Source organism: Nuphar pumila, chromosome 16 (genome assembly GCF_984573655.1).
Source record: "Nuphar pumila chromosome 16, dmNupPumi1.hap1.1, whole genome shotgun sequence".
Classification (NCBI taxonomy): Eukaryota; Viridiplantae; Streptophyta; class Magnoliopsida; order Nymphaeales; family Nymphaeaceae; genus Nuphar; species Nuphar pumila.
This window is the reverse complement of record NC_143264.1, coordinates 83881162-83907867: the sequence shown is the minus strand read 5'-3', so window position 1 is coordinate 83907867 and position 26706 is coordinate 83881162. Positions and strand designations below refer to the sequence as shown.

Sequence of the window (26706 nt, the reverse complement as noted above, 5' to 3'; positions counted from 1 at the left end):
AAAAATACCAAAAATTATTTGTAATATTATTTTGAAATTATTTTAATGGTTTTAACACATGTCACGTAATGATTGAAACATAATATTTTATTATTATTATTTTGGCCGATACAGATCGATTCATCTGAATATCGGTATACAGCTGAATCGGCAGCCCAACGATTCAGGGCCGATACCGATACTGACACATTGGTCTGTCCTCGTGGCAGAGCAAATATATAATTGTTGGTTATTGTCACTAATTCCACGTGTCATCTCATTGGCAAAGGACGCAGAGAAGTTCCTCTTCTGGTTGTGTCTTTTTTATTTTTTAAATAATTAATAAAGGATTTGTTTGGATATATTTAACGTGAAGTGGGTAGCATCTAATCATTGTTTGGATACACTTAGCATGAAGTGGGGGCTATTGCTTAGAGGATTAGAGTACATGGGTTACAAACTATAATGTGGATTAGATAAATCCCTGCTGCCCTGAGAAACCATCTGTAATCCCTTGCCAATTACCACTGACCCATGCTGTTAAAAACAAATGGGTGTAAATATTCTTGAAAAGGTTTATGAAATCATGATCGATCGTTTTTTATTAGATTTGTTTCTCCCAATCATGTTTTTCATATTCATCCTTTTACCCAAATGACATATTCCTATGCAAGCTTTAACAAAAATAAAAAGGAATTGAATTAATCAAGTAAATATATTTAACCAACTTCAATACTTTTACCACAAAACATTTATGACTTTGTTTTTTTTCTCATGATGTATTGGATGACTCTGGTAAAAGGCCAAGTTTTCTCTTAAACTCGTGAGGTTTTAGGGGCCTTTGATAGATCCATCAATGTTATCAGTATCGGTGTGTATAGGCAGAAAATTGAATCGCTGCAAGCCTGAATCAGTCATTTTTTAATAAATATAAAAGAAATACTGAATTTTTTTAATATTATTTTAATGGTTTTAACACCTGTCACATTATGATTGACACAATAATTTTTTATTATTTTTGGATTCAATACAGAAAGATTCACTTGAGTACCGGTATCAGCAGATACAGCTGAATCGTGTTAAGACCCTCCAAAAATCATAGTTTTAAGCATTTTATGCTAGATCTGAACAATCTAGTAGTGTTTATCATTACTTATTTATTAAGAAACAAGTTTTGTTTTGAATTTATTTGTTGTAAAAGTGAACATTTTATTATCAAATTTTAGTACAATATCAACCATTGATTATTTTTTTTACCTCTTTAAAATATACGTCTGAGCATAAAGTTGCCTAATCCAAAACGTGTTTTCTATTTAATAAACAATGATAAACACATCTTATAGTTCAGATCTATCATAAAACTATGATTTTTTGAGGGGGGTAGGATAACCCCCGTTCTTGCAAGTAACAACCACTGGGCTCTTAACAGGACGTGATAAATAATGGTGGTTTCTCCCTGTGAATAAAAAAAGAAAATTCATCAACCTTTTTTAACCTCTTAAGAGTCACCTTAACATATCTGATCTTGAATCCTAAGGGAACCAAATAGTTAGATAATCACTGCATACCAATAAAAAACAACTCGCACTTCTATGAAAAGTACAAATTTATTACGATGAAGGCATGTTAGATCCACCAAATTGGACAAAACTGGAATAACACATTGAGCTCCCATGACGTAGCATCACAAATTATCACAATTTCTAAATAAAAACAACCATAAGGTGGGGTGTATAGTTAAACTAGGAATACATTTTATCTCCAGCCACAGAATAAGCACGGGTATTGTATCTTGCCTTTTATCAAATATTTCAGCATAGACCAGATGTATCAAAGAATAAAAGAGAATGCCGACAAAGGTTCGGATCATCTGGCAGAGGCGACTTGTGAACATCACCAAGTTGAGGGGATGTCACAAGTTCAGAGGCGACTTGTGAATGTCACCAAGTTGATGGGATGTCACAAGTTCGAAACCCATGAATGGTGTATCTTGCAGCAAGGTCAAAGCTGGGTATACTCCCCCCCCCCGGTAGGCAGGAGGAGGACCTCAAGCCTCAAGGGTTTTTACCAACCTGAGGACAGCCAATGTGTTTCCCATGGATTATCCAAAAAAAAAAATCAAAGAAAACACACCATGAAAGAACCTATAAAAAAAACAAACATTGATACACAAATATTTCAAGCAACCCCAAATGGAACCCAAAAATCAAGCCCCATCATGTCATGCTGCCAATTGAACAAAATCAAGGCGCTAATTTTGGAATTAACAGTGAAAGAGAGTTTTAGAGACAAAGTTAACATAACTACACCCATCGTTAACAATCAGCTGCAGGAATTGATTTTCAAACTCGCTGCTGTGCGGGAATTCATTTTCCAATTGCTACAGCAGTCAATTTTTTCAAGCATCAATTTTTCCAGATAAGGAGAAGCAAGTCAGCAAGATATGTTATAGTCTCAATAAACCAAATGTGAAAGAAAAGAAAATGTTGATTTTTAGAAGCAGTCATTCTGAATTACAAAACTGAGACACTGATCCTGACATCCAGTACCAACCTGTATACAAAAGAAGAAAATAAAAATAAATTACCACACGTCAGCTATGTATATGGCAACACAAGTACATTCCAGTTACATCACACACAAAAAACAAATTACCTCAATCTGTTAATCCTTTTAATCGCCCTAGAATGCCCATGACCTGAGCTACTTGTCCCTCATTGCCAAAAAAAGAAGCCCAAGCAAGGATCTGTACCAGTAAATACCTCTTCAGAATTGGTTCAAAGATTGATGGATTCTCCCAGTATTTTTGGTCTTCATATTTCCCTCTATCCATCTTGTCCTGATTTGAAGAGGACGAAATTTAAGGCCAACTTTATGCCACTTTTCATGTCAAGCTACAAGTTTCAATAGGATGATGTTCGAGGTTGCGTAACACAATTCTTGCAAAGATCTTGGCCTCGATTGGTGCCGTTGTTGAAGCTGCAGCAGCACGCAGTACACGAGCTGCACCTGTCTTGTGTAAGAGGCTTGTGTGATGCATAGCATGCCGGCTGCCAGGAATTGTGAACTGAAAGCAAGCAATGGATTGTTCAGATTGTTGTTCAGTCCTGCTAGAAGTGAGGTGATCACCTATGTGGCTCAACCAAGAGAGCCTTCACAAATTGCAATACAACATACATCCGGAATTTAAAAAAACACCGAGCTAGGTTGTCAGTGATTTGAAATAAAAAACGGACAGTTTTGCAACCTCCCAAAAAGACGATCTCAAACAGGATTTGACTACAAAATCATCAATATGGCACATTCACATCACTCAGAGAAAAACTTATGTGAGAACAATATTTCCCTAGCCGAGTTGGCTGAGTTGTCAAGTATTGGTTTAAATAGCATCAAAAGACTTTTATTTGGCTTGTAATTCAAATGGTCAACCCATTGACTTGGCCAAGCCTTGTTAACCAATTGTCACATAAAAATTGCAAAAGAAAATATATATGTATATATATATAATAGAAAAAATGCATGCAAAACATACAACATTTGATGAGGTGACCACAAATGAAGCATCTAAAAATAGAAATTATATATATAGTATAGATCTACAACATTTGTGAGCAACTAAATGAGTGTGTATCCAAAAAAAAGTAACTGCCATGCTTCTTCTTCTTTTTTTGAGAAAATAAAAACTGCCATGCATTAAATATTCAATTCCAAAATCACCATCATAAAATGAGAACAAGATTAGTTTAAGCATTCGAGATTTTCAAAATAATAACTATATTACACATCTGAAGCCATAAACAAAGGCAATTAGCAAAAGAGGTGGTATAACTTTAATCAAGTAAAAATGGCAATGAGTTCATGTTTGAATGAAGCAACACTCAGTTTATATATTCATAATTCACATAAGCAATGTCCATTACAAATGAAGAAATGAGATATTAAGTATGTTGAAACCAGGATAACCTCCTAGAATAACCAAGTATGGGTAATGACTGTAATGTATAGAATTAGTCACCGAATCAAACTCATCAGCAAGTAGCAAGGGTACTTAACCAATTGAATCAAATCATACAACACAGATCTTCACCAGCAAGGGATGCAGCTGTTGTTAAGCAAATAAAAAATAAAAATAATTTGAAGGATTTACCCGGAGATCTAGTAATTTACACAAAATCCAATCTTATGCCATGCATTGGGAATTCGAGCTTTGATCGTAAAAGATTGCATTTACCAAAGATCTAGTAATTTGTGCAACATCCAATCTTGTAAAAATCATATCATAAGGTGTGTCGGAAGGATTTGACAAATGGGTTTATCATACCATATTATACTGTGTCGTGAGATACACAAAACAATATTTTAAATTTAAGTGAATTTTTAAAAATAAAAATAACAAATTTTTTTGTAGAAATTCAAAACAAATTGACCACAACATCAAGTAAATCTCATTACGGATTAAACATAATATGAATAAATATGAAAGAATTAGCAACTAATACATGATGGCTACATTAGGAACCATCTATATTAAAACTAACAATTTTTTTAAAACTAACAATTTTTAAAGTAAATTATTTTAAATTTAAGTGAATTTTTAAAAATAAAACTAACAATTCTTTTTTGTAGAAATTCAAAACAAATTGACCACAACATCAAGTAAATCTCATTACGGATTAAACATAATATGAATAAATATGAAAGAATTAGCAACTAATACATGATGACTACATTAGGAACCATCTATATTAAAACTAACAATTTTTTTAAAACTAGCAATTTTTAAAGTAAATTATTTTAAATTTAATTGAATTTTAAAAAATAAAACTAACAATTTTTTTGTAGAAATTCAAAACAAATTGACCACAACATCAAGTAAATCTCATTACGGATTAAACAAAATATGAATAAATATGAAAGAATTAGCAACTAATACATGATGCCTCCATTAGGAACCATCTATATCAACAAAAGAAAAAGGAGGCAGACAAAGATAGAAAGAGGGAAGAAAAAGAATATATATATATAGAGAGAGAGAGGGAGAGAGAGGGGGTACTACCGGAACTCTTGCTTCACAGTTTTGAATCTTTCGTCCTTCGTGAAAATCTCACCTTTTTAAGGATGGATCTAATCTTAGGTTGGAAGAGACACCAAAAGATTTCTCTAGAGTTAATCTTGCACAAAAGTACCTTTCTAGAGGTTTCTTGCAAATCCAACTTTTAGGGCTTGAATTGATCATGTTATCTTCAAAGCTTTAAGGTGTTCTGATGCAACTGGTAGAGGAGAAGCTTTTCTAGTTTTGGGTGTCAAAATAGGGTCAAAGACTCAAAATGACTCTCTTTTAGCCTAAACAACAATCAAAATGGCCGGACACCTTTTTCCAATTGCCATGAACTCATACGAATCAGAATTTAGCATATGATACAATATGACATAGACCTGTATTGTATGACAAGGGTCGATATATCCATTAAACATTGACAATTTATATCTATGTACTGCATCACTTATGGGACCAATACTGCAATACAATATATTGTATCATACGATAGGATGCGATTTTTACAACATTGACTTTCAATTCACAATAAGCACAAAAATGAAATAATGGGTATTTCTCATAACCATTTCTTTGTTTCTGCCTTCCGCTTTTATGTTTGCATGTTCTTCATAGCAAGCTAAGAAGATAATTCGTTTTTAGCTTATGAATAAGTTTGACGTTAGAAAATCTTATTCAAAAGGGACTCATTAAAAGTAAAAAAAAAGTTCTAAAGACATATCTTTTCCAGTAAAAAAAACTACTAAAATGTAGTTGTATCTTATGATAAGGCAAGCACCAAAGGATATACAATAAACCCCTTTTTCCTATTTGGAGAGTGTATTGTATCAGGACATGTGATACTACAATTAGTATAGCCTATCACAAGATAAAATACAATTTTTACAACATTAGCAAAATCTATTATGGTGCTTTCAAGAGGATGTAGAATAAAGACTTTGGTTTCATTTATTATAAAAAGTAAAAAGCTCAATAATGAGTCAGATCAGATTGACACTTTATAAAATTCAAACAGAAGAGTTGGATTTAATGATACAACTAAACAAGCAGGTGACCTCAATCAAGTTAATTGTATTTTCATCGGAGATGACAACATTGCATCAAATAGAACAGGAGGAACACATGGGGCCTTGTCCCCCAGACACGCAAACACATAATAAAAAAAACTTCCCAATAAAATATTAACAGCAGTAGCTCTTCATCTTTCTTCTATATAGAAGCATGATGTGTACCTGGAGAAGAGCAAAAGCTGCACATGCTCGCAGGATAGATGATGTATTTCGAAGCATGCTAATAAATCTCCCAATTTCTGCCTTACTGAAAAATAATCATAGAACAGACAAGTGAAAAATACATAGAAGATAAATGACAATGGAAAACAGAATCAACAAAAAACTGCTTAAAAGAAACAGACAATAGGGTACAACTCTTGATTTTATGGAGGATAATGCTTTATGCATTAGCAAAATTCAGCACACCAATTGGTTAGAAGAAAAGCACCCATAAAAAAAAACAATTTAACAAATCTCCTAGTATGGCCAGGCCACTAGACATCCTGCATTACCTTCACTACAAATATGGGAGACCTCTAAATTTTCCATATCATTATGAATTAACTATATTCATCCATAACAGTAATAGATTACCGAGTAGGCTATATTTCAAAATCATTCATTAATCTCCCCTTTTTCTGTTGCAAATTATCAATTATTATATGATAATTTCTTAAATTTTCATATATAGAAAATACAAAGAGATAGACTAGAAATCACATCTCTTATGCCAATGATACCATATTCTTTGATTGAATGACATTCAAACCAAAGAAAGGGAACTCAATGGAATTGGGATATGGATGGAATATAATGAAATAGAGCCCCTTTGGGGTTCCCTATGAAATGAGGCATGGAACGAAGCCACTGCAGAGAAGTTCTGTGAGTTATGAAGGAAGCTTCGGGCTTATATTGATCATGGGTTACTTTTTTTTTGGTACATTTTCCCTTTGTGGTGTTCGACCCCTCTTGTTTTTGGTAAAAAGACAAAATTATTAATGGTGGTAGTTGATTGTATTCACTGATTTTTGCGACAATTGCTTGCTATACAGAAGGATTAACTGTATTTTATATGTTTCATATGTACCTACTTATTTTTGAAGGACTTTTACAGTCATTTTCAAAATTACAGCAGACAGTCTATATGGGGGCAAGAAGGTTCAAAACCAATTAGCAGTAGTTTGCTTTTAGCAACAAGGAATAATAATGACAAGTTCTCCTTTTTGAATTACTCGTTTTCTAATTATATAAAATTGCCAGTTATGTAAGAAACATGTTATCATATTTTAGTACTCGTTTTTTGAATAAGGACCCTTATACTTTACTATGTCCACATGAATCAGACAATACCATGTTATTTCCCCTGCTTATATATATATATATATATATATATATATATATATATATATATATGAACACAAATATATATATAATGTATATGAACACAAATACGTGTCCTTGTGCCCTGGTTTTCATAAAAATCAGAAATCTGTATGAGGTGCCTGTATGGTACTCACATCCATAGCTGGGTCTATGTGCCACAGAAGCCAAGTTTTCTACTATTCTTTATGATGGTTGTGAATTTCTGTGCATGGTCTTCTGCATTAGTATCATCTGATCTGTGGATATGTTACGCCCACATTAGTCTACTACACAGAGAGACCTTTACCTTTTCATTTATTATTACATCAAATGGTGTCCACTTGCATAGAGATTGCCATCAGTGAAGAATTCCCAAATAACTATATTCATCCATAACAGTATGAGGTGCCTGTATGATTGTCCCTTTGTGGACTTGGTTATTGTCTCTTTTGTTTGTCCATTGTAGGACATTGCAAGTGCTTATAGCACTTTTTGTATTTCCGCATATCTCATTACATGGTATCAGAGCCACTCGGTTCTTAGAGGAAGAAGCATGATACATATATTTTTCATCCATTATCTCCCTTCTTCTCACTTCTTGGTGGCATTATGGAAGCAAAAATCGATCTATCCTTCAAACTCAATGGAAAGAATTACATGATGTGGGCATCGGCAATAGAGAACAATCTCAAGGGCAAGAAACTTTTGGGGTATGTTATGAGTTCTTTTCCGAAACCTAAATTGGAGCTCACAAAGATTGAACGTGGACAAGAAAAGGCCATTGAGGGAGATGCTCGCCTTAAAGCCATTGAAAATCACCAAAAGAAAGTAGAAGATTAGGAAAGCAATCACGCTAAAATCCTTGCTTGGTTCATGAAAAATGTAGAACTCAAGGTATGTGTTAATATAGCTAAAATTTATCAGACCAATGAGACTTGGTTTTTTATGAAGGGTATGTATACCCCCAAAAAGATCTTGCAAGAGCTTATTTTTTGCAAGAAAAAATTAGAACCACCAAACAAGATGATTCTCGTATTCAAGACTACTACAGTGCTTTAAACCCACTATGGGATGAGTCGGCACTTTTAGAGCCAAAAGGGTTGCTATGGAGGATGTCGAATTAAGACAAAAGCAAATGGAACAAGATCAATTGTTCCAATTCTTATTTGGACTACGTCCCAAATTTGAGCAAGTGAGGTCATCACTTTTCCATAGATCTATCTTTCCTCATATACAGGATGTTATTGCCGAAATCACCCAAGAAAAAACAAGGCTTGGGATGAGTAAGAATGTTGAAGTGCTTGCCGTGTCCAAACCCGGCAATAATGTAAAAACCTACAAGCCCCCTCACTTTGGTAAACAAGGAAACTACAATGGAGGAAGATAAATGATTGTATGTCATCATTGCTATGAGCCAGGTCACATTAAACCTGCTTGCCCAAAGCTCAATGAAACTTTCAAGCTTAAGGTAGTCTCTCTTGAAGAATCTACCACCAAAGAAGATGAAGGCAAGAATTGTGATCTCAAAGAGACTCTTGGTCAAATATCCATGGCTCTTCAACAAATTCTTAAAGCTACTTCCTCCACATCGGGTGCGGCCATTGCATCTACATCATCACCCGATACGTACTCTTGGATCTTAGACTCCAGAGTATCTTTTCATATGACCCCTCACGAAAATGCTTTAATCGATGTTTGCACTAATTCAAAAGGCTCTTGTGTCTCTACAGCCGATGGAACTTTTTTGAAAATTTCTAACATTGGAACTCTAAACTCCAAAAATTCTCAAAAAAAATTTGTTCCAAAAGTTAGAGTTCCAAAATTAAATTTAAATCTTTTTTCGGTCTCCCAAATTGCCGACCATGGATGTGAAATATCTTTCTCATCTAATGGTTGTTTTGTGCAGGATGTCCAGTCCGAGAAGCGGATTGGGCAAGGCCATAGGAAGGGGGATCTTTACTACATGGATAATCTAAACCTTCCCACAAAACTTTTTTGTTCTTATGTAAAAGAGAAAAGTATTGAAACTTGGCATAAAAAGCTTGGTCATCCAAGCTATTCAAAAATGTATCTTTTTCCATTTGAAAACAAATTTTGTAAGGAAAAAGACATTAATTGCAAAGATTGTATTTTTTGAAAAAATGAAAGCTATTTTTTTCAACTAGAACATTTCTTTCTTCAAGACCCTTTGAATTGGTGCACTCGGATGTTTGGGGTTCATCGCCGATCATGTCTAAAGGGGGTTACTCTTACTATGTCACTTTCATCGATGACTTTCCTCGATATGTTTGGATCTATTTCCTTAGTCATAAATCGGAAGTGTTTTCCTTCAAAGAATTTCATATAAAAATTCAAAACCAATTTCAAAGTAATATATCTACTTTGAGAACTGATTCCGGTGGTGAATACTTATCTAATGAATTCCAAAATTACTTAACACAAAATGAAATTTGTCATAAAAAATCATGTCCTATGACTCCGCAACAAAACAAACTAGCAGAAAGAAAGCATAGGCATATTGTAGAAACCGCTAGAACATTCTTTGTCTTTAGAAATATTTCGAATTTTTTTTGGGCCGAAGCCGTCCTAACCTCAACATACCTAATCAATAGAATGCCTTCCTCGAAATTAAAGAATGTCTCTCCTTATGAAAAACTTTTTAAATTCTCACCCGATTTCAATCGCCTTTGCATCTTTGGTTGTAAATACTTTGTTCTCTTGCATAAGAGAGATAAGTTGTCTCCAAAGGCAATTGAATGTGTTTTTCTAGGTTATGGGGAAAATAAAAAAAGCTATAGGTGTTTTGATTTAAAAAATGACAAGCTTTATGTTTCAAAAGATATAACTTTCTTAGAAGATGAGAATGGTTTTGAGAAAATGGAATAATCACATGAAATTGATTATATGTTTTTACATGATCTTATTGATGACATAAAAGATGGTTCTATGAATCATCTTGAAAATATAGAAGACACTCGTGAAGTATCTAATTTTGATATGTCACCACCAAGTGATGGTACTAATAATGAAAACATTAATGTTTACACCCGAAGAGATCAAGAAAGGCCTATTAGTGCCCTAGAAAAATTCTCTCAAATTTCTGAATCTTCAAAAGAGCCCCCCATTAGGCGCTCTTCTAGAGAATCAATACCACCCAATAGGTTTGTATCCTATGAGTCTTTAGCACCCACTTATCGGGCATGTTTAATAACTTTACATTCATATTATGAACCCACTCATTATAATCAAGCTAAGACTCTACCAGATTGGGTTGAAGCAATGAAAATAGAATTAGATGCTCTAAAAAAAGCTAATATTTGAGAAATAATCAAACTCCCTTCGCATAAAAAACCTATTGGATGTCGCTGGGTCTTTAAAGTTAAAACTAAAAGCGATGGTTCCCTAGAAAGGTATAAAGGAAGGTTAGTAGCAAAGGGATATTCACAAGAATATGGAATTGACTGAGGAAACATTCAAAAAGGAGAATTCTTCACTGATGGCAAGCCTTGAGATAAGAAAAAATATAGAAGTCTCTTTATTGAAAAGAGAGAGAGAGAGAGAGCGCAAGCTTAAGAATTGCAAAAGGGTTCACCCCTATATATACAAGAAGAAAAGGAGAGGAAGGGAGGCCACATGGCCTCAAAAGGTGTGCCAAAAAGGGGGCTCCCATGGAGTCATTGCGGGCCCCAACGCCCAACGACTTAATGGTGGGGCCCCTTAAGTGGCTAAAAGAAAAAAATAAAAAAGAAGAAAAAATAAAATAAATACAAAAATGATAAAATTAAAAAAGAGAAAAAAACAAGTACCCCTATCAAGTACTATGTGAAATGGCCATAATACCCCTATCGAGTATTATGGTGTTTTAGGATATATATATATATATATATATATATATATATATATTGATACATATATTGTAACATATCTTCATTTCAAAAGTTGTATGCAATTGTTCTCAATTATGAAATGATGAAAGTATTTGGGTGTACCTGCTTTGTACTTTTACCTGATAGATATAGGAATAAATTGTCTCCTAGAACTGTTAAATGTTATTTCAGAGGCTCAAGATTATCATATATGTGACACCATGCACTATGGAATGTTCTTCTCATCATCATCTTCTACAGACTTGCGAGCCTTTTGTGATATTGGTTTCAGAGGCTCTACTCAGGACCGTCTTTCTACTACTAGATTTTGCATTTTTTTGGAAGTTTCCTAATCTCATAGAAAAGCAGGAAACAACAAAATGTTGCTTTTTCTACAACTGCAGCTGAATATAGAGCAATGACACAAGTTACAACTGAAATTGTGTGAATAAGGTGGCCATTGAGAGAGTTGGGAGTTTCTCTTGTTGATCTGACTCCTTTATATCATGACAATATTACATCTATATAGCAAAGAATCTTGAGTTTCATGAAAGGACCAAACATATTGAAATAGATTGTCACTATACAAGGAGGGCCTATGAGGATAAAATTATTATTCTTGACCACGTGTGCTCTAAGAATCAGATTGCAGACATTTTTACTAAGAGCCTGGCGATTTCTCATTTTAACACCTTCCTTTCCAAAGTTGGAATGATTTCGCTTGCGTCATCCTAAGTTTGAGAGGGAGTGTTAAGAGTCATGTATTACTTGTGGTGTGCTTACCCTCTATGTATTTAAGTGTACATAATATTTTTTCCAAGGGTATTATTGTCGAGAGTTATGCAATAGAAGTCAATGTTTTTTTTGTTTTGTAGTGTAGTAAGGGACTTGTCCCCTATTATAATGGTGTATAGCTCTTTAGTTTTGATTCTAATGAAAGATGTTCTATTATCCTCTCTTGGTTTATCTCTCTTCTTGAAACTCTAGACTCTTGATCATCAGACATGGCCAAAACTGTTTTTCAAGTGCGTCGAGGCATATTTTCACTTGTACCATGTGTCGTATCATATCCAGAAAAATACACCTAGTTTCCGGCGTGTCCCTGTGACAGCTTGGTCCCGTCATTTGAACTCAACTGGATCAATTTTAAACTTAGAAGAAAAAAAAACACTAAATCCACATTTGCAACTAATAAGCTAACTCTTCACAGTCCACATCATGTTCATGAGCAACATCAGTTGAAATTTGACAGCCACATTACTGACTCTAAATAAAGAAGGTATAGAAAAGTTTTTCAATCACAAATATAATCTCAGAAAGCACCTGCATCTAAGATGTCCTGCTTCTTGTATACGTACTGCCTCCACTACATGAGCTAACGAGGCAGGAGCCGAGGATGCAGCTGCAGCAGAGAATAGTGGTGGATTATAAAACGTCTGAACAAAAGCTTCAATATGCTTTAATGCCATCTTTTTAGCACCATCTAAGCTTCCAGCCTTTGAAACACCTTCTGCTGATGATCCAATTAAACCAATTTCGTCCATTCTACACAAGAGGGAAGGAGGGTTGGGGGGACGGGGAGGAAAAAGAAAAAAAGAAAGTGACTTACAGATTTCAGGAATCAGCTAAAAAATGGACAGAAAATAAAAAATGAATGAATTTTACTACATAAAACACAGTGCCAGCTCCAGACAAAATTCTACAGATAAGATTCTCCGCTATGATGAAACCCAAATATCCATTCTAGAGATAATCAGTAGAATATGACACTTTGAACAGCTGTATCAAAACTTTAAAGACCGATATATAAAGTGAAGAGCTACAGAAAAATTGATGAAGTACATGAATAACAGATATGTAATGCAAAATAACCATGCAATAGTGTACCTGCCATCAAACATGTAAGCTAGGGCAAGTGCAGCCATGAAGCGGGCCATTTTTGAGACTGAAGAAGAACAGAGGTGTACGAGGGCTGGCACACCCCCTTCCTCTACCATCCTAAGAGCATTACCAGGATTGAAAGCAAGATTCCAAAGTGCACCTGCAGCAGTCTCATGGACATCCTGAAAAGATAAAAGTGCAAAGAGGTAACATGACAATATAAATATCAAACATAAAGGTTCCACTTGCAAATATATATATATATATATATATATATATATATATATATATATATATCAAATAAAAATGTTTTGGAAAGGATCCACACTCATCAAACAAATAAAACTCACTTCAGCATCAGAACGTGCCAATGCAATGAGCGGTGCAACACCACCTTCCCGTCCAATAGCAATACTGAGAAAATAACTTGTGTTAGTGAACAATATACTTGAATGGAACTTGTCTATTGAAGCTTAATAGAATTCCATTTTTGTTGTGGAAAATATGCAAGTCTCAGGAGGGTGTCACTGATGACAGCCCTAGATCAAAACACATTGTGCATCGAAGGAAACAAAAGGCCAAAACATACTTCCAACCATGAAGCACAATAAACTGACATCATACACACAGTGAGAATAGCACAGTTGAAACACACAGGTAGCATTACATCCCAAGCAGTACCACATGCATACACGCTCAACACACAACTCCACAAAATGGCAGTCCCAGAAAGGAAATGCATTACACAGTTACATTATAAACAGTTCCAAACACCAACATATTTTCCACAAGAGACATAAAATCTGACGAGATATACTCCAGCCAACATTCTTACAACAGGGGTCTGCACCTCAGTTAAGATCTCTTCAAATATCCAAAATAACCTTTTGAACCATGTCATCATGAATAAAATAACATTAAAGTAGGTATTCTAGCATACAACTACTTACCTATTAGCTTCAGAAACAGATAGTCCCCATAATGCACCAGCAGCCCTTTCTTGAAGCCCTTGAGAGCCATTTGAGCAAGTCTGTGCTAGAGCAACCTAAGCAACCAAAATCAAGTAAGATAAAGGGACAAAGAAGCTGCAAGCTAATGCAGATGAATTGCATATTTGCAATTTTGCACTGGTTTTTTAATGGAAAAATTGTCCAAACAGTCTGGCTGAGATAAAAACAGTAACTAGATAAAAATAGCAATGTGATGAATGAAAATTGATTACAATTACAGAAGGAAAATAGTTTTAATAAAAGTGAATCCTGCTGCATACATAAACAAATCCAGAAGGCATGAACAGCATTGGCATCTCAGACACACACACACACGTATCTTGAATGTGTGTGTGTGTGTGTGAGAGAGAGAGAGAGAGATGCAAACATGCACATGCATGTAGACTCCATTGAGAATGCTATCAGATATCCTTGGTGTCTTGAATGAGAAGAACACCCTGTACACCCCAAATTTGCAGAATAAACTTCCCTTTTTCTTTTTAAAGGCACTGATTCTTAGCTTATTACCTTTATCAAATATATATGACATAAGCAGATGGACCTATGCTTTTATTGTCAGCCACTATATAATCATGAGGAATAACATGTGATCAGCAACACGCAGATCACATGTTGGCAGCCAACAGTTACCTAGACCAGCGGTAAATCTAACTACGAATTTAATCCATAGTAAAAGTTCCATCAAGACAGACAGGTGATAATTCAGCCTATAGCAATAGTTGCATTTATTAGACCCTGCAAGATTACAAAGAGTCACATGTGTTAAAATACATGTATATATATATACACACACCATAGTACCCGATAGGGGTATTATGGTCATTTCACAAGTACCCGATAGGGGTACTTGGTTTTCTTCTTATTTTTATTTTTTTTAAGCCACTTAAGGGAGCCCCAACGGTCACATTTGTGACCGTTGGGGGCTCCCAACGACTCCATGGGAGCCCCCTTTTGGCTCTCCTTTTGAGGCCATGTAGCCTCCCTTCCTCTCTCATTCCCTTTGTATAAATAGGGGTGAACTCCTTTGTATTTCATTATGCTTGAGAGCTCTCTCTCTCTCTTTATCAATAAAGAGGCTTTATATTTTTGCCTTTCTCAAGGCTTGTGTATGTGTTGTCCCTTAGTGGACTTGGCTATTGTCTCTTTTGGTTGTCCATTGTAGGACATTACAAGTGCTTATAGCACTCTTTACATTTCCGCATATCTCATTACAACATGCTCCATTCAAAACAGCGGATGTGAACAAAAACAACCTAATTTAGAAAGAGAACATGTACCAAGGCCTCGACCCCGCCGGCAGCAGCAATTGCTTCTCGATTTCGATCATCGAATGATAAGTTCCATAAAGCACCAGCAGCCTCCTGTCTGTTGAAGAATCAAAACAACAAATTAAACAAGATTAAAACAAAGTAACCATCTTCCAATTAAGGGAAAACCATGGAACCATGATGAAATGTTCATCTTGCACACAAGAAACTGAAAGCAACAGCTGCCACTTCATTCATATGAGGTAAAGCATCATAGAATGAAAGCCACATATTATGCATAACTATTACAAAATTCTGACGGTATAACATTTTGCAAATGACTACTACAAAAACAATTTTCCTATGAACTACAATTAAAAAAACAAAAAAGTCTGCACATGAAGCACCTTGAGTGTAGGACAAATAAGAACAAACTACAAACAGCAAACTTCATTTGCATATTTGTGCCAGAAAAGGATGTATTGGATGAAGAGGCAAGATTCTATGCTTGCCTCAAGCTTGCAATGAACCACTTCAGCCATTAAGGATGAAAACATTGTGATTTGTGACATAAAGATGCTCCAATTAGGCAATAAGATCTCAAGTGTACTAAAAATCTTTTGAAAAAATTGCATCACTTTGAAACAAGAAATGGAATGAGAATTGAATTTCAAAAGTACATCCACTTTGTTACCTTACACCTTCATGATTAGAACAAGTTAACTGCACCAGTGCTTCAAGAGCACCTGCCTCCTGTCCAACAGCAGCATTGTTGCTGTTGCTGTCCCCATGTGCAGCCAAATTAGCCAAAGCACGAGCAGCCTGATGACCAATTTCAAACAATAAATGGAGAAAAATCAGAATCAACAAAACAAGTTGCAGGATAGATGATTGCACACTGCTTTCTTATGAGTGATTCATTGAAAAAATATTAAGTGTCATTTGAGATTATTTGCACATGTTATGTGAAAACACATCACAACATCAATGAGAAAGGCCAACACAATGCAAGCAGAAGGAATTAGGAAAAGAGGAACCCCAATAAGGCATGGAATCAGCCTATAAAAGAGGATATGAAATAAAACATTGAATGAAGCTATAAAAGAGGACAGTGCAGGGTGACTAAGGTTGTCAGTTGTCACTCTAGATAGGAAGGTAAGGAGAAAAAAGATAGCAAAGACAACCCCATGCAGTTGGGATAAGGCTTCATGATAATGATGAGCAGTAAATATTACATTTTCAAGCAAAGTATAATGGATGATAATTTCTCAAAACAAGCTATCTACTACAAACCTTTACATCAACGCATTGCATCCAGTTGACACAGACTCCTCAACTATATGAAGTGTACACTTTTTGAAAGACGTTTATGGTCTCTTTTATTGCTTTAAACACAAAATGTTAAACCTAAACGAATACCTCAACCCAACCATCAAGCAGGGGAAAACGGGTCACCAAAATAAAAAAGTATGCTGGATGACAAACAAATGGCATGACCAAGTGGATGATTTATTCATTTACGTAATCTATCAAACAACATAAGACACATCCTACACTTAATGATGCGACCAACAGTAAACAATCATGTATGATAAAATGAAAATTATTTGTTAACACCTGCTCCTGCACCCCCTCGGATTTGCAAGATCGGGCAAGCATCACCAGAGCTTGGACACCACCAGCCATAGCAAATTCCATACTACATTTGTCATCTGCTGCCAAATTTGCAAGTGCCCCAGCAGCACGCTCCTATTTCAAAAAAAAACAAGCAGGTCAAAAAATTTGTTTTGCTCCTATAATAGTCATTATAATGCTCAAATTAGTGTGTCATGAGATACAAACAAAATCACGTACAAGGACTCCATCACCACCAGAATGCCATTTGAATATAAGGTCAACCAGAGCTTTTACTCCACCTGCCTCAGCGATGGCTGCCTGAGACACACAAGAATAAAAGTTTACAGCATTGAATTAAAAAAAAAGAATGTGTGGAATCAATATGGAACATTGGAAATCTAGCTGGCCCAAAACACTAACCTTGTGCTCCTCTCCAACAGAAAGATTCCAGAGCCCTCCTGCTGCCTCTTCAGCAACCAACCTGTTTGGAGACCTTGCAAGAGCAGCAAGGATACTAATTCCTCCTTCCAGAGCCACATCTTTGGCAACATCAGCATTCACAGACAGGTTTGCAATGGCCTGCACATTCAACTCTTTCAGCACTAGGCATGGAAAAGCATGATCAGAAGAAAACAGGGTGAAACATTCTAGAAGATTTTTTAACCTTTATTCCATAACTTCTAACTTCTAAGAAACAACAGCTTGATGAAACCTAAAGAGTATAGAGATTTACAGCATACATTTCTAAGTTATAAAACTTACTTTTGCTGCCTCTGATTGGACACCTTCTCGAGAAGATCTAGCAAGTTGGAGAAGCCGTCGAATTCCACCCCCTGACATCACCGCTTCTGCTCTTCTAGGGTCAACTGTAGCATTTTCATCATCGATAACTACAAAAGTTGCCAGCCCCGTAGCAGCTCTCTCTTGGACATCTTCTTGCATGCTCTGGACTAGAGTCAACAGCAATGTCGCACCTTGTCCTTCCCAGAAATCATCCAGTCCAGGAGGATTATTCTCTGCAATGCGGAGAAGAGAATGCGAAAGAACCCACTCTAACCAATCCATAACGTCCTTAGAGATATCACCAGCTACTTGGTTTCCCTGATTTCTTATTATTTTCTTGGCCTGAACCAAACCACTGATCAAGGACAAGACCCCTTCAAAATTGTCTGTGAATAGGGTAAGAAGAACCTTAGACTTAATATTGTAAGTTGCATAATTACCACCCTCTTCAAGAACCGAACAATTAAGAGCACAAACAACCTTCAAGCTCTGGGAAGATAGCAACCTGAAAACAGCACTAGGGGACACATCAGTTCGAGAAACATCCAAACCAACTAAATTTGGTAATTTGCTCCACAGCTGGGAAGCCAAACTCCAATTTATGTGTCTTGACCCTGAAAGAGAGAGAAACCTAACTGAGACAAGATCTCCAAGGGCCGCTCCGTCAACCATCAAGCAGTCCATAAACCCAATATCGACAAGCTGTTTACAGTTTCTCGCCAACGAACGGATTGCTTCTCCATCGATATCCCTCACTCCTGATAACCGCAACCTTTTCAACTTTGGGCAGCACATAGCAACCTTCTGAATTGCATCACTAGTGATCCTATCACAGAAGTCAGGTCCAATCTGAAGGCTCTCAAGGGCTTCATGTCGAGCAGCCATTACCGACAGAGTTGCATCGGTGATATCCCTACAAAAATCACCACTTATCTCTCGAAGATCTCGGGCATTAAGAAACATCACTGCATTGGCTGACTCGGAACCACGAAACCTCAGCTTCTCCAGATTGCTGCACCGATTAGAGAGGGCAGCGGCCATTGCAATGTCGCACTTGTGTGCACGCAAATCCAGTGAAGTCCACAAACACGGAGAAGAGCCTAGCGTCCGAAACGTCTTACAAGTAGAAGAAAGTCTAGCCCTGTCTCTGTAATCCAAGCATGAAAATATCTGAACAACTGTATCATCTGGTAAGCTTGTCCAGTCGACATCTATGGAGCTAGTATCAGAATAACCAATTTCTTCAATAACCCCATTGCTACAAGAATCCTGGACCACAATCTTCTCCTTCTCTTCGATTACAACGACTTTCCGACGTACCCTTCGGCTCATTGCTCATGAAATTCCAAAAAAACTCCTAGTAATTCTTCATATAAACCAACCCAAAAAAGCAAACCCTGATAAACCAGAAAGGCGCCTAAAAATCCAATCTTTCACTTAGAAAGACAGAAGGCGAATAATAACACAAATTATCTTGAGTTCAAGTTTTTATAGAAGACTGAAACACACAATGCCCAAACCCCAATTCAATCGACGGTCTATTGCGTCGAGCTAATGAAATTGTTTATAACATCCACAATGACTGTGGTTTATTCCACCACGAATGCTCACTAGCAATCCACTAATGAATCTTATTCTTGCCTGTCATTAGGAAAATGAGAAAAAATGACAGAAATCAATCAGACAACCGAAACAAACGCATTAAATTAGGGAGGATAGGGAAAAGAGTGGAACTTCCATATGCCTATCGATTTCTCTACATAAAGCATGCGTTTTTCTTTGATTTTCTTCATTTCCCACATAAACAAATGCGATAATAAAGCAACAAGTACGCAACTAATTTCATACCTGCAGCTGCAATTATCCTTCAGAGGCTCTCTCTACGAGCAATCACCAGCGAAACGTTCGATGGAAACGGAGTGAGAGAGGGTTATGAGGAGACGGGTGGATTTGAGAAAGGAGCGTAGTGATGGAGATGAAATTTTAGGAACCCCTCAAGGAATCGACCACCACCACCTTCTCCTGCACTTTGAGTAAAGTGGCGAATGGAGTTTTGACGTTGTTGTGCGCCTCTAATCCTTTAGGCGGATGGGGAGTGGAGGGGATATGGGGGCTCTGTTACTGAAATCCTGAGTGCTCAGGAGTTCTGCGGGAAGGGGAAATCGAGATGAGAGAATGGTAAAAAAATCCTTTAAGAGAGAGAGATTTTGAATTTATTTGGGATATGTTTGATATATTGCCAACTAATGACTTCTTTTTTTTTGTTGTTGATTATCGGAAAACTAATGACTTGTCCATGAGAGCTACGTAAGTTTGGCGTAATGGGGACCTAGTGGGTTTTGGCGTAATGGGGAGGGACAAATCTCATGGGTGTCACCCCTGCATAAGCCGAAGCTTGGTGACTCCCTGGAGTCGAGGGGTAAGTCTTCAGAGGGCGGTTTCTCCAAAGTAAAAAAAATAGTTTGTATCTGCATACTAAAGTTCGAGAGGGGGTTGTGTGTTCTCCCCCCCCCCCCCCCAAAGACAAATTAGTGTGTTTGGGTGTGTACAGAAGAATATTTTAAGACACGCCATAATTCATATGCTAATGTTATGTTACTCATGATGATTTTATAATAAAATAACATATAAAAGATATAGATATGCGTTTGACGGAAATGTCTTCTCTTAAGATAGATACGCGTAAGACAAAAATGTTCTCCTGCAAATAGCTTTTCACATTCCCATGAGTTCAGGTTCTCGCCTTGGTTTTTAGCTTGTGTTACAACACATTGCCGCATTCTTGTTCCCGCCTTGTGTTACAAAACATTCTCGGGTTCATTCCTACTTTGTAGAGATAACTATAAATCATTGATGGGCGTTATAGAGAGATTTGTCGGCCATCGCTTTTTACAGTCTTCTCTTCTTCATTTTCGTTAGGCAGTATCAAAAAAAATAATGGTACATAAATATTTCAACAAGTGTCATTAAGGCATAGTGAGTACATTCTCATGTCATCATGCTATTGTTGAAGAACGTATGTCATTGTAAGTGCCATTAAGGCATTGTTTTGTTATTACAGGTCGATGTTGGCTTTTCGACGGTTAGAAAATTGAAGATATTTGTAAGGCGTTGAGGCCTATTGACAAGAATACTTGGTTACAAATATGAGGAAGGGCCTCTACCTCATTCGGTATCGTTCATTCACTCAGTATATGTAATGTAACGCAAATCGTGATTGTAGTAACATACTACCAAATTGTGAGATATTATTTTGTTTGTTAATATCGATTTGTAAGCTATTATGTTGAATTTTTATATCGATTTATAATATATTATGCGATCTATATATCGATTTGTAAGCTATTATGTGTTTTTTAGTGTCAATTTATAAGATATTTGTAGTATGATTTTAAAACATGTGTGTGCGAAATTTATATTGATGCGTACTTGCGATGGTGATTTGCATATTCAAATCACTGCTCATTTAGCGATTTCTATTGAAATTGTTTCACAACATCGTAGATATAATTAAATCGTTGTCACGTGAATCGCTATCGTCAATACACATCTACGATAAATCATTTATTTTATTCTCATAGTAAATAACAACTCGATGTATAGTATAAGCAAATAACAAATCATTGTTGCTTTTATATTGTGATTCATTCAATCGTTTCTTTGACTTGCTTAACTAATCGGTATCCGTTGTTATATGCATCTTGAATAAATCGCAGCAAACGTATGTGCTGACTAACGTAAATTAATATCTTGCTTATGACAGTGGTGAGCTTATCATCTGATTGCAGTGAAGATGATGTATCTCAATTATTGAAAAGTTATAGAGAAGTGAACACATGTACTAATAACGCACCTGAAGAAGTGAACATGTGCACTAATGATGCAGTTTAATAGTGAGAAAGTTGCATGCAAATTTTATAATGATTAAGCCTTAAAACTTGGCTTCAGTGTTAGAAAGTATTTTTGGTCAAAAAATGCACATGGTGTCATAATGAGAAAGACATATGTTTGTTCTAAGGAAGGTTGAAAGAAATCAAGTGAAAATCCAACAAAGAGCAAGTCATAATCAAGATGTAGTTGTATGCTTGTCCTTTCTGGTGTACTAGTTTTAGGAGTGTAAGTGGCCTAGAGTTGGTCAGGTTTTGTTCATGTTCCATGAGACCTGATCTTGCATTAGGTCTAGACAGTGGATGTAAACCTAAACTTGTTTGGATTGAGCCGATCCAATTCTTGTCCAAAATTCATATTAGACAAGTATAGGCTTTTTGTATGCGGTTCATTTTTTGTTCAGGTCCATATATATAGCATTTCAGGTAACAGGCAGGATGGTCAATAATGGCTCTAATCCCAATTGGGTTGGGTCATGGGAGGCCTTATTACTTGGTAATAACTTCATTTTTGAAAAGTATAATAGCTATGCATGAAGACAATAATGGTGTATATAGCTATAATATAAGTTCATATAGTTTTTTCAACAATAAGTTCATACAGTTAGCCTGGGTAAAATTTCAATCAAATAAAACTAGTTAACATATGAATCAGGTACACATTTGTATAAATACTATCCAAGTTTGGGTTTGCTAATTGGGTTCATGCCAGTCAGGTGTAGTCATCGAGGTTTTGTTGACATTGATGTTGATTGCACCAAGTTTTAATTTACAATAACATCCAGTTTGGACCTCAATGACTACACCTGTCTGGCATGAACGCAATTAGCAAACCCAAACTTGGACAATATCTAAACACAATGTGTACCTGATTCACATGTTAACTAGTTTCATCTGATTGAAATTTTACCTAGCCTAACTGTATGATATTATTGTTGAAAAAACTACATTAACTTATATTATAGCTATATACATCATTACTGTCTTCATGCATAATTATTGTACTTTTCAAAAATGAAGTTATTTTCATGTAATAAGGTCTTCCATGACCCAACCCAACTGGGATCAGAACCATTCTTGACCATCATGCCTATCACCTGAAATGCTATATACATAGACCTGAATAAAAAATGAACCGCATACAAAAAGCCTATACTGGTCTAATTTGAATTTTGGACCAGAATTGGATCGGTTCAATCCAAACAAGTTTAGGTTTGCATCCATTGTCTAGACCTAATGCAAGATCAGGTCCCATGGAACTTGAATAAAACCTTATCAGTTGTAGGCCACTTATACTCCTAAAACTAATACACCAAAAAGATGTTGACAACAGAACAATTGAATGTACCTGCAAAATGTATGAATTCAAAGGTATTTTATGTCGTCATGCATTAAAGACACTTAATCAAGAGAAGATACAAGAAATATCTGAGTCATATTTAATGCGAAGATGGACGAGACAAGTAAAGATTTAACTGTTGATATATAATCAATGTTGGGAGGATGTTTGCATTTCTTGTTAAACTTAATATAGTGTCTTATATTGTTTTGTTTCATGACAGGCTCGGTTCAATTCAAAAGTGAGCAATGGAACATAGGAATCACGTGTGAATTCTTTAGCTACATAATTGTATTTGGTTGTATTAACATGATCGATCGTTGTAATATGTATCATTCACATGTATGAATTGTTGTCTCATCTAGCTTATAAAGCTGCAGTTTTGATATCATTGGTAAATACCATAGGTAAATCGTTGTTGTTCAGTGTTTATACCATTAGTAAAAGTCATTGTCTCATGTAGCCTTCACATGAAAAAGTTGTTCTCTGAATAAACTATACTAAAAGTAAAAATTGTTGTCTCATCTAGCCTTCACATATATAAATCGTTATACATATATTGTAGTTGAATCATTGCAAAAAAAGTTATTCTGTGAATAAACTGCATTAAAAGTAAAAATCGTTGTCTCGTCTAACCTTCACATATATAAATTGTTATACATATATTGTAGTTAAATCGTTGCACAAAAAGTTGTTCTATGAATAAACTATATTAAAAGTAAAAATTATTGTTTCATCTAGCATTCACATATACAAATCGTTATATATATATATTGTAGTTAAATCGTTGTATAAAAAGTTGTTCTGTGAATAAACTGTATTAAAAGTAAAAATCAGTGTCTCATCTAGCCTTCATATATACAAATTATTGTACATATGTTGTAGTTAAATTGTTGCGCAAAAAAATATTCTGTAAATAAACTGTATTAAAAATAAAAATTGTTGTCTCATCTAGCCTTCACATATACAAATTGTTATTCATATATTGTAGTTGAATCATTACGCAAAAAGTTATTATGTGAATAAACTATATTAAAAGTAAAATCATTGTCTCATCTAGCATTCACCTATACAAACCATTGTATATATATTCTATTTGAATCATTGCATGAAAAGTTTTTCTCTAAATAAACTGTATTAAAAGTAAAAATTATTGTCTCATCTAGCCTTTACATATACAAATTGTTGTATATATATTGTAGTTGAATCGTTGCACAAAAAGTTGTTCTGTGAATAAACAGTATTAAAAGTAAAAATAGGTCTCATCTAGCCTTCACATATATAAATCATTATACATATACTGTATTTGAATCGTTATACCATATATTGTCCTATACCAATTTATACAATGGCATCTATGTCAGAGACAACGATTTGCCTTTGCTACAAATCGTTTTATGGCCAAACAGTTGGTCATGATGTATTGTAACTAAATACCTATATTGTTTATAAATGAATATGGTTGTAAATCATGTTGATTTGTAATTATGAAATTACTGCGACAACGATATATCTTTGTGAACGATATCGATATGTAATATCGTGATTTACTTATATCGATTTGCAATTGTTACTAAAATATTATTGTAGTCTAAAACTTAAATCGATATCAAGTTATAAATTGATTTGTATTTATGAAGTTACCTCAATTTATACTTTACTAAGTCTAAACATCATGTCAGTTTGTTTATTGTTTTTCTTTTTTGTCTTTTATGAATCAGTCATTGTGTAAATCATGATAGAACATATCGTTCACATAGACAAAGCTCGTAAAGGCAAATCACGATAGGATAAATCATTTTCACTTTATATTTATGGTTGTACAAATACCGCGATAGGTCAAACGAATTTGGTGGGATGAGATGTATTTGATTAAGATGATGGGCTTAAGTTGGGTTGATTGTGCGACCTATTTAGCTTTCATCAAGTCTAAATCCAATCTAAACTATTATATATATAGAGATACACATTTACATATATAAATTTTAATTAAATTTATTTGGATCTCAAATGAATCCAAATTCTATTTATTTAAGATCCATTTGAAATTTAGATAGATCTAAAACTTATTATATTCTAGTAAAATTCACAGTAGACTAAAAATATTTATTTAGATCATAAGTGAATCCAAATCTTGTTTTCTTTTGGGTCTCGAATTGAATTCAGATCTAAACAAATTAATTTTACCTTCATGAGATCCATTTAGGTCTCAAATATATCCAAAAGCCTTATTTACTTATTGGATACCAATTGGATCTCCAAATGAGTCCAAATGTTAATTTACATAATGGGATCTAATTGATGCTTCAAGTAGATTTGATATCTTATTTTCTTAGTAGGATCCAATTTGTTTTCTAAATGGATCTAAAATACCTTTTACATTAGAGAAGATCTATATGAGTCTTAAATGGGTCCAAATCTCTTATAGGTCTGGTCCAAACCCTAATCCGAGTCTAAACTCTTTCCATATCCATTTGAGTCAACCCAAATACTCTGCAAAGATCTCATAAATTTTTTAATTAAACATTAAATAACTTGAATAAATGTTGAAATATTATCGATAATTAATTTTCTAATTAGTCAACCTATAAGTTTTTAGAAAAAAAAGCTTCTAATGAATTAACTATAATAATTCACAAAAATGACTTTTTAATTCATTTCAAAATTCTAAAAAAAAATGGACTTTATATAAATTTTCTCGCTTATGCGAACTTCCTTTTCAAATATCTAAATATGTGATTTTGTATTGTTTAGATACTTTACTAAGTCTAAACATCGTGTTGATTTGTTTATTATTTTTCTTTTCTGCTTTTTATAAATCAACCATTGTGTAAATCGCGATAGGACATATCGTTCACATAAACAAAGCTCATAAAAGCAAATCGCAATAGGATAAATTATTTTCGCTTTATGCCTGTGACCAAACAAATTATGATAGAATACTTCCTCTATAAAAATAAATCGCGATCTGTTATAGAAAAATTATATATTTATAAAATATTACGTTACTATAAAGAATTATAACCGGTTACAAGTCAATCCATATGAAACAAATCGCGATAGCACAAATCATTTTTTGACTTGTGCTTTCAGATCCAGGTAGCTTGTATTGATCCAAGCTTGTTGTGAGACATAGATGTTGTAACAAATATCGTGATTTACGCTTTGACGTTTATGTCTGCCACAACGATTTACCTTTATTACTAAAATATTGTTATAGTATAAAACTTAAATCAATGTGGTTGTAAGTTGATTTATATTTATCAAGTTACCGCGATTTGTACTTTACCAATAAACAACGTGTTGATTTATTTTTTCTTTCTCTTTTTTTGCCTTTTATTAGTCATTATATAAATCATGATAGCACAAATCATTTCTGACTTGTACTTTAAAGTCATCAAGTAACATTCCAACTTGTGCTTTCAGATCCAGGTAGCATGTATTGATCCAAAATAGTTGTGAAACGTAGATGTTGAAACAAATATTGCGATTTACACAATGACGTTTATGTCTGTCATAATGATTTGCTTTTGTTACTAAAATATTGTTATAGTATAAAACTTAAATCGATATGGTTGTAAGTCGATTTGTATTTATCAACTTACCTTGATTTGGACTTTACCAATA

General features: G+C 34.8%; 1 protein-coding gene across 1 annotated transcript; it reads right to left on the bottom strand.

Annotated features, from left to right (window-relative positions):
- Positions 1-2388: 2388 nt before the first annotated feature.
- Positions 2389-20037, bottom strand: LOC149813904 (protein ARABIDILLO 1-like). Its single transcript, XM_089991322.1, has 14 exons — positions 19702-20037; positions 17833-19494; positions 17491-17649; positions 17308-17388; positions 17071-17202; positions 16148-16275; positions 15484-15571; positions 14147-14241; positions 13547-13610; positions 13203-13378; positions 12639-12860; positions 6268-6352; positions 2635-3046; positions 2389-2532 (listed from the first exon to the last, which is right to left on the bottom strand). The coding sequence occupies exons 2-13, from the start codon at positions 19183-19185 to the stop codon at positions 2864-2866; spliced, it is 2766 nt and encodes a 921-aa protein (XP_089847448.1). The 5' UTR covers positions 19186-19494; positions 19702-20037; the 3' UTR covers positions 2389-2532; positions 2635-2863.
- Positions 20038-26706: the final 6669 nt, after the last annotated feature.